The sequence below is a fragment of the Salvelinus fontinalis genome, chromosome 1 (genome assembly GCF_029448725.1).
Source record: "Salvelinus fontinalis isolate EN_2023a chromosome 1, ASM2944872v1, whole genome shotgun sequence".
Classification (NCBI taxonomy): domain Eukaryota; kingdom Metazoa; phylum Chordata; class Actinopteri; order Salmoniformes; family Salmonidae; genus Salvelinus; species Salvelinus fontinalis.
The window spans coordinates 50291817-50301312 of NC_074665.1; the positions used below are offsets into that span (position 1 = coordinate 50291817).

Below are 9496 nucleotides of genomic sequence, written 5' to 3' on the forward strand. Positions count from 1 at the left end.
GGGACGACACACCCCTCTATCTCCCCCTTCTCTCTCTCTCCCTCCCTCTCTCCCCCTGTTCGTCTCTTACACCTGTGACAGCGTTGACCCAACACATGCTTACTCAGAAACCTCTTCCTCTCTCTCTCTCTTTCACACACACAGCGTGTTCGGGTATCTTGCTAGGTCATCCTTGACTCTGTGTAGACTAAATGATAGGCTGTAGATGGATGAGAGTGAAGGCGAAAATAGGCTACACTATATTTGCCGTAGGAGGAGCTGGGGCTATACATGCTCACACACACACACACACACACACACACACACACACACACACACACACACACACACACACACACACACACACACACACACACACACACACACACACGTCGATAGCATTTTCGGTTAAAGTTAGGCGGGCAGATATTTGTATAGGTTTGGTATACTATTGGTAGCCTAGCGGCCGATGAGCAGCAGTATGAGTACCATCTCTGCACTATATCTCCCCAACATCTCCAGAGCAGAAATAGCCCCAGTGTCTCTCTTACTTTAACATGGCCTCTTCCTTCTCCTCCTCCTCCTTCTGTCGAGCTAACACGGCCATGATTATCGTCCTCTCTTCCTCAGTCAGATGGCTCAGGTCCGGCTCAGGCATGGAATCCGGCGCAACGGGTGGGCGCGGGCCGCCCCGAGGGCCCACCGAGGCGGACATCTTCTCCCCCCTTCCTCGGCGGCTCGGATTACGGACAGAAATCCCGCTGGTGGAGCCCACGTATCACGACATGGCCCACGGACGAAGCAACGGCTCGGGCAAGTGATGCAAGGCTCCCATGGTGGCGGGCACCCACGGCTGTAGTGCTTCTTCGGTTCCTAGTCGCCTTTCCTCTGCCTCTCTCTCGCTCTTTTCTCTTCTCCCCCCCACCCCCCGCCCGCCCGCCTCTCCCCTCCACTTCCAGTTACCGGGAACCCATCTCTGGTGGAGAATGATACTCGGTCACCTGGGAAGGCTTAGCTTTCTTCACAGCGGAGAGATGTTACTCTGCCGCTGCCCAGGTTGATCCGCTGGCTGGTTGCCTTGTTTTCTAACGCTGCCGCGCTCTGCTGCTGATGCTGCCGCTGTCAGGGAGATGTAGAACAGTCAATGGGACCGCAGCCCCTGAAACAAGCACACCTTCTCACGCCGGGAGCGCGCATTGTCATTTGAGAATGGGGGTTCACCGTACAAGGCGCTTGCACAATTTTCTCTCTCATTTCACCAATCATAGTGTGCTAGTGACGCGCTTCCCATCCTCCCGTCCTCGTGTGCGTGTGTGTCAGTAGTGTTGTTGTATCTTGTTAGGGCCCCAGCTTAAAATACTCGCAACACAAATTTAGCATTGGTTGTCTACCCTACACTAAAAATGTGTATGAGCCTATTTCAGGACCATGGACAGGCAGTGGGCGGCCGGCGGCGAGACTCAAAACGAGACCAAAAGCTGCCCCGTCCTTTTTCATAAAACATTATTCCCTCTATCATAATGCGAATTTTATTTGTATTTTAGTTTACAAATCAATGTAGCCTACATATCATACTATTGAATTGCGCCCACAAAGAGTCGTAGTCTGTTGGCTGCCTGTTTGAGGTGCTCACATCAGAAGTCTTTCACTTTCAGTTTAGCTCGACGCTGATGTTTCATAGCTAGGCTACAGCATTACTAGTGCTAGAGTTTAATGGAATTACTTTTGTGCCTTTAATATCAAGAAACCCGTTTGAATTCGAGAACAACATTCTTATTTTTGTAAACAAAGATAATAATGATATTGACAGCAAAACAATAACCCAAAAGTATTGACAACAAAATAAATCATATTGCATGGAATTCATTTTGAATGGCAAGAGCAAATTAATGTTAAATTAATGAGATTTTTTTTTTTATTCACTAACCAGGTTTCCATCCAAAAGTAGGCGGATAAAAAAATGTCACAGCAGGCCAGATAGATACAGAAAATGTGTCACAAATGTCAACAAAACAAAATATGCTAGACAAGGTGGGATCTTTTCAACCCAATCTCCAATTAAAATGCAAACCCGTGGCATAACTGCAGTAACATAATTATGCAATGGATTGAAATGTTTTATTTAATTTAATTTTTAGTTCACCTTTATTTACCCAGGTAGGCTAGTTGAAAACAAGTTCTCATTTACAACTGCGACCTGGCCAAGATAAAGCAGAGCAGTGCGACACAAACAACAACACAGAGTTACACATGGAATAAACAAACATACAGTCAATAATACAAAAAAAGTATATAATCAGTGTGTGCAAATGAGGTAGGATAAGGGAGGTAAGGCAATAAATAGGCCATTGTGGTGAAATAATTACAGTTTAGCAATTAAACACTGGAGTGATAGAAGTGCAGAAGATTAATGTGCAAGTAGAGATACTGTGGTGCAAAGGAGCAAAACATTTAAATAACAGTATGGGGATGAGGTAGTTGGATGGGCTATTTACAGATGGGCTATGTACAGGTGCAGTGACCTGTGAGTTGCTCTGATAGCTTGTGCTTAAAGCTAGTGAGGGAGATATGAGTCTCCAGCTTCTGTGATTTTTGAAATTCATTCCAGTCATTGGCATCAGAGAACTGGAAGGAAAGGCGGCCAAAGGAAGAATTGGCTTTGGGGGTGACCAGTGAAATATACCCACCGTGCTACGGGTGGGTGCTGCTATGGTGACCAGTGAGCTAAGATAAGGCGGGGCTATACCTAGCAAAGACTTATAGATGACCTGGAGCCAGTGGGTTTAGCGATGAATATGAAGCGAGGGCCAGCCAATGAGAGCATACAGGTCGCAGTGGTGGGTAGAATATGGGGCTTTGGTGACCAAACGATGGCACTGTGATAGACTGCATCCAATTTGCTGAGTAGAGTGTTGGAGGCTATTTTGTAAATGACATTGCCAAAGTCAAGGATCGGCAAAACAGTCAGCTTTACGAGGGTATGTTTGGCAGCATGAGTGAAGGATGCTTTGTTGCGAAAAAGGAAGCCAATTCTAGATTTCATTTTAGATTGGAGATGCTTAATGTGCGTCTGGAAGGAGAGTTTACAGTCTAACCAGACACCTAGATATTTGTAGTTGTCCACATATTCTAAGTCAGAACCGTCCAGAGTAGTGATGTTAGACAGGCGGGCAGGTGTGGGCAGCAATCGGTTGAAGAGCATGTGTAGCAGTGTGATGTTGTTCCCCTAGATTATGCACCAAGTTGCACACAAGGACCAATTCAAATAGGCCAGGTCAAGAGGGGATATTAATAATTTGATAATAATAATAATACTTCAGTGTATTTTTTAAATTTAATTACAGCTGCATAGCTAATGTTTTTATTTGGTGTACAAACACTTTTTCATATCAATATTGTACATACATGTGATTGTAAAAGTTTTGTATATTTTGGTTTGGCCCATCGCGGGTTATCTGTATTTCCATACTCCCTTATTGTTCTCTTTTGCCTGACCTTCGGCATAGCAAGATGCCTGAGAGCTGTGACTGCGCCAAGGGTTAACATAATGTGTGTTGTCTCTTCGTGTGCAGGGCAAATAAAAAGATTTCAACTAGCTGTGGCAGCGTCCTAATTTAGTTTTACTTGCTTTTAAGAGCAGTTGGAGGCCACGGAAGGAGAGTTGTATGGCATTGAAGCTCATCTGGAGGTTAGTTAACACAGTGTCCAAAGAAGGGCTAGAAGTTTACAGAATTGGGTCATGTGTTGTCATATTTTAGCTGTCACAGAATTATGCCATGGCCTGATGTTTTAATTATGCCATGTGGGCCATCTCTTAACTGTCAATCAAACTCTGCAAAAGTTTAAACAAAACTCAAGTAAACTTTGAGTCACGACGATACAGTATGTTGTGTGGTCCTCCATGGAAACCCATGGAAACCCATGGAGGACCACATGAATAGTTATTGTGCTGACGTTGCCAACAGAGGCAGTTTGGAACTCGGTAGTGAGTGTCGCAACCGAGGACAGACAATTTTTAGGCGGTACGCGCTTCAGCACTCGGCGGTCCCAATGTGTGGCCTGCCACTTCGTGACCGAGCCATTGTTGCTCCTAGACGTTTCCACTTCACAACAGAAGCACTTACAGTTGACCAGGGCAGCCCTTGCAGGGTAGACATTTGACGAACTGACTTGTTGGAAAGTTGGCATCCTGTGACGGTGCCAAGTTGAAAGTGACTGAGCTCTTCAGTAAGGCCATTCTACTGCCAATGTTTGTCTGTGGAGATTGAATGGCTGTGTGCTCGATTATATGCATTTGTCAGCAACAGATGTGGCAGAAATAGGCAAGTCCACTAACTTGAAAGGATGCCCACATACTTTTGTATATATAGTATAGGTCAGTTGCTTGAGCTGATCCTGAAGATAAAGAAGAAGACCTTGTCTCTGAACCTGGTCGTGACTCTGCCTCTGACCTAATCTTGATCCAAGCTGGTCCTGCCTCTGGTCAAGCTGGCCCTGTCTCTGGTCAAGCTGTCCTTGCCTCGACTAGTCAGGCTGACCTCATCTTGATCCAAGCTGTCCCTGCCTCTGACCCTGGAATTGACAATGTACTACTGTTACCACCTGAAATATGGTTCTCTTTCCTGAAGATAACCCTTGACCTGGACATGTGCATGCTACAACATTGAACAGAGTTTCACAGCATTTCAGAGACCTTTCTAGACCACATTTTCCATATATACTTAAACACTACCGTTCAAAAGTTTGGGGTCACTTAGAAATGTATTTTTTTTTAAATATATATATTTTTTTGTCCATTAAAATAACATCAAGTTGATCAGAAATACAGTGCAGACATTGTTAATGTTGTAAATGACTACTGTAGATGGAAACGGCACATTTTTTATGGAATATCTACATAGGTGTACAGAGGCCCATTATCAGCAACCATCACTCCTGTGTTCCAATGGCACGTTGTGTTAGCTAATCCAAGTTTATCATTTTAAAAGGCTAATTGATTATTAGAAAACCCTTTTGCAATTATGTTAGCACAGCTAAAAACTAGTACTGATTAAAGAAGCAATAAAACGGGCTTTCTTTAGACTTGTTGAATATCTGGAGCATCGGCATTTGTGGGTTCAATTACAGGCTCAAAATCGCCAGAAAGAAAGACCTTTCTTCTGAAACTCGTCAGTCTGTTCTTGTGCTGAGAAATTAAGGCTATTCCATGTGAGAAATTGCCAAGAAACTGAAGATCTCGTACAACGCTGTGTACTACTCCCTTCACAGAACAGCACAATCTGGCTCTAACCAGAATAGAAAGAGGAGTGGGAGGCCCCGGTGCACAACTAAGCAAGAGGACAAGTACATTAGAGTGTCTAGTTTGAGAAACAGACGCCTCACAAGTCCTCAACTAGCAGCTTCATTAAATAGTACCCGCAAAATACCAGTCTCAACATCAACAATGAAGAGGCGACTCCAGGATGCTGGTCTTCTAGGCAGAGTTGCAAAGAAAAAGCCATATCTCAGACTTGCCAATAAAAATAAAAGATTAAGATGAGCAAAATAACACAGATACTGGACAGAGGAACGCTGCCTAGAAGGCTAGCATCCCGGAGTCTTGCCTTCACTGTTGATGTTGAGACTGGTGTTTTGCGGGTTCTCCTCCAACACCATCTTCACCGCGAGAAGCACACAATTTCCCACTTCGTAGTTCCTCTCAGTGACGTTGAGGCACTGGGAGAAGAAGGCGCAGGGATGTAACTTGAGGCTGGGACAGTACAGCCCCCACTCCGACACCCGAAGCATCGGTCTCCACCACAAACTGGTGGGACGGGTCAGGATGAACCAAGATGGGAGCTGTGGTGAAACAGTGTTCGAGGTCCCGGAATGCCCGGTCAGCAGCTGGGGACCACGTGAACAGATCCTTGGGAGAGGTGAGTGCAGACAGGGGGGAAGCCAAGGTGCTGTAACCCCAGCTAAAGTGGCGATAAAAGTTGGTGAATCCCAGGAAACATTGCAGCTGCACCCTGGGCGTAGGCTGGGGCCAATCCACCACTGCTCTCATCTTCCAGGGATCCATCTGCACACCCCCTGTAGTGATGATGTAACCCAGGAAGCGGATGGTGGAGCGATGGAATTCACACTTTTCCACTTTCACAAAAAGCTGATTCTCCAGGAGGCATTGGAGAACTTGTCAGACGTGGAGCACGTGTTCTTGGGCGGAGTGGGAGAAGACGAGGATGTCATTGAGGTAGACGAAGATGAACCGGTTCAACATGTCACGGAGAACATCATTTACCAGAGCCTGGAACACAGCTGGGCGTTGGTAAGGCCAAATGGCCTGACCAAATACTCGTAGTGACCGCTGGCCGTGTGGAAGGCAGTCTTCCACTTGTCTTCCACTCGTAGGTCCCGCTGGGAGAACATGGTGGTCCCCTGGAGCGGCTCAAAGGCCGAGGAGATGAGTGGTAGAGGGTAGCGGTTCTTCACCGTGATGTTGTTCAGGCCCCGTTAGTCGATGCACTGCAGGAGAGGCAGAAGGACGGATCTACCCTGCAGCTATAGAGTCCTCAATGTAGGTCTCTATAGCCTTGGTCTCCGGACCTGACAGAGAGTACAGTCATCCCCGGAGTGGAGTGGTTCCTGAGAGAAGGTCAATCCCGCAGTCATAGGGTTGGTGCAGCGGAAGCGAAGTGGCCCGGGCCTTACTGAACACCTCCCGGAGATCCTGGTACACCGCTGGAATGGCGGGGAGGTCTGGGGCAACTTCCGAGCCCACGGGAAGATGTCCCGGGGCAGGCTACGCTGAGTTCAGACAACGGGCGTGGCAGAATGGGCTCCAGCCTATAATGGAACCAGCAGTCCAGTCTGAGATGAGATTGTGTTGCTGGAGCTAAGAGAATTCCAATACCACGGGAACCTGAGGAGACTTAATCAGCATAAAATGGATTGCCTCGCTGTGGTTCCCTGACACCCGTAGGTTGATGCAAGTGGTATTGTGAGAGACCCGGCCTAGAGCGCTCTAATGTCCATTGGAATGGAGAGGGGCTGAGTGGGGATGCCCAGCTCGGAAGTCAGGGTAGCGTCCAAAAAACTCTCATCGGCCCCAGACTCGATGATTACCTGGAGAGATTTTGACTGGTTCCCCAACAGCAGGATGGCATGGAAAGGGGTGCGAGTAAGGGGAGAAGTACAGTTCTCCATAAGGCCCACCAGAGTACTCGCCCCTTCTAGATGAGCCTGTTTTTTAAATGGACTTGTGGCTACGAAATGTCCCGTAGCGCCACAATATAGACAGCTCTGGGTGTGATGTCGGCGTAAGCGCTCAGCTGGAGTCAATCTAGCCCTGCCCAGGTGCCTGGATTCCGAAGAAGACGAGTCGGTAGCCCTCAGTGATTCCCGAGAGAATTCAGGTGAAGTCGGGTTCACTCGGGCATGTAGGCTTCGGGGCATCTGGGATTCTTCGGACGAAAGGTGGGAATCGAGGGCGAAGGAGGGTTCTCGATGCCACCTATTGATCCGGATGGTCAAGGCTATGAGGGAGTCAAGGTCCATGTACGCTATCCTCGAGCGGTCCGTGGGGAACGAAGAACGCTGCAGCTCGGGGTAGGCTGGGAGATTACGGGTGTGACCCACTGCCCAGTGGGGAATCTGCGGAATTGCTCCAGCAAAGAGTCAAACGCCTGGTCATGGCGTTCTGCCAGGGTATGGAGTCCCTCCATAAGACATTGCAGTAACTCATTGTGTCATCCAATGGTGTCTCCTCGCAGGGAGACAGCATTGTGGAGCTGGTCTGAGTCTGCTGGGTCGGTCTTGGCCAGTTCGTGCTATCACGTTTTAGGCCAGTTCATACTATCACGTTTTAGGCAAGACCCAGATGCAGACAGTGTCGAAGTAACAAAAGTTTATTACTAGAACAGGGGGCAGGCAAAACGACAGGTCAAGGGCAGGCAGAGGTCAATAATCCAGATCAGAGTCCAATAGGTACAGAACGGCAGGCAGTCTCAGGGTCAGGGCAGTGTAACGACTGTCGTACTCTTCCTCCTCCTCAGACGAGGAGAGGAGAGAGGGATCGGAAGACCAATTTGCAGCGAGGTATGATGACATAATGAATTTTATTTACAAGACAAAACTAAACACACGAAGAACACTTGATAATTACAAAACAACAAACGACGTAGACAGACCTGGACATGGAACTTACATAAAACACGAAGAACTCACGAACAGGAAAACAGACTACATAAACCGATACAGTCCCGTGTGGCGCGACAAACACTGACACAGGAGACAACCACCCACAACGAACACTGTGAAACAACCTACCTAAATATGACTCTCAATTAGAGGAAACGCCAAACACCTGCCTCTAATTGAGAGCCATACCAGGCAACCCTTAAACCAACATAGAAACAGAAAACATAGAATGCCCACCCAAACTCACGTCCTGACCAACTAACACATACAAAACTAACAGAAAACAGGTCAGGAACGTGACAGGGCAGGCAGAGGTCAATAATCCAGTGTGGTGGGGCAAGGTACAGGATGGCAGGCAGGCTCAGGGTCAGGGCAGGCAGAACGGTCAAAACTGGGAAAACTATACAACAGGAACTATATAAATGACAGGCGCAAGGGGAAAAACACTGAAAGGCTTGACGAACAAAACAGACAAACAGAGAACACAGATATAAATACACAGGGGATAATGAGGGGAGATGGGAAACACCTGGTGGGGGGGATGAGACAAGCACAAAGGCAGGGGAAACTTATCAGGGTGTGACAGTCCCACTAAGCGTAAACCATATGGGATAGTCTATCGTGCATAATGCTGTGGTAGCCATGCTGGTTAAGTGGTCCTTGAATTCTAAATAAATCACTGACAGTGTCACCTGCAAAGCACCCCCCACACCATCACACCTTCTCAACCATGCTTTATGATGGGAACCACACATGCAGAGATCATCTGTTCACCTACTATGCGTATCACAAAGACACGGTTGGAACCAAAAATCTCAAATATGGACTCATTAGACCAAGGGACAGATTTCCACAAGTCTAATGTTCATTCCTCGTGTTTCTTGGCCCAAGCAAGTCTCTTCTTATTATTGGTGTCTTTTAAAAGTGGTTTCTTTGCAACAATTCGACCATGAAGGCCTGATTCACAAAGTATCCTCTGAACAGTTTATGTTGAGATGTGTCAGTTACTTGAACTCTGTGAGGCATTTATTTGGGCTGCAATCTGAGGTGCAGTTAACTCTAATGAACTTATCCTCTGAAGCAGAGGTAACTCTGGGTCTTCCTTTCCTGTGGCGGTCCTCATGAGAGCTAGTTTCATTATAGCACTTGATGGTTTTTGCGACTGCACTTGAAGAAACTTTCAAAGTTCTTGAAATTTTCTGGATTGACTGACCTTCATATCTTAAAGTAGTGATGGACTGTCGTTTCTCTTTGCATATTTGTTATGTGTTCAAAATATTTATTACGAAATTAGTTATTTATTTCTCAGCATTTGATACATTATTGACATTTTATTCCA

General features: G+C 46.8%; 1 protein-coding gene across 21 annotated transcripts in view; it reads right to left on the bottom strand.

Annotated features, from left to right (window-relative positions):
* LOC129857108 (regulating synaptic membrane exocytosis protein 1-like) overlaps positions 1 to 1325 on the bottom strand; it is a 75307-nt gene extending 73982 nt beyond the window's left edge. For 4 of the 21 annotated variants that reach the window (XM_055925065.1, XM_055925104.1, XM_055925074.1 and 1 more), the window contains exon 1: positions 531 to 1304. In XM_055925065.1, the coding sequence (XP_055781040.1) occupies positions 531 to 694 (164 nt within the window). In that variant the 5' untranslated portion in view covers positions 695 to 1304. Of the gene's footprint in view, positions 1 to 530 lie in introns of all 21 variants that reach the window. The other 17 variants (XM_055925137.1, XM_055925121.1, XM_055925146.1 and 14 more) reach the window with 9 other exon arrangements.
* Between the last annotated feature and the right edge of the window lie 8171 nt (positions 1326 to 9496).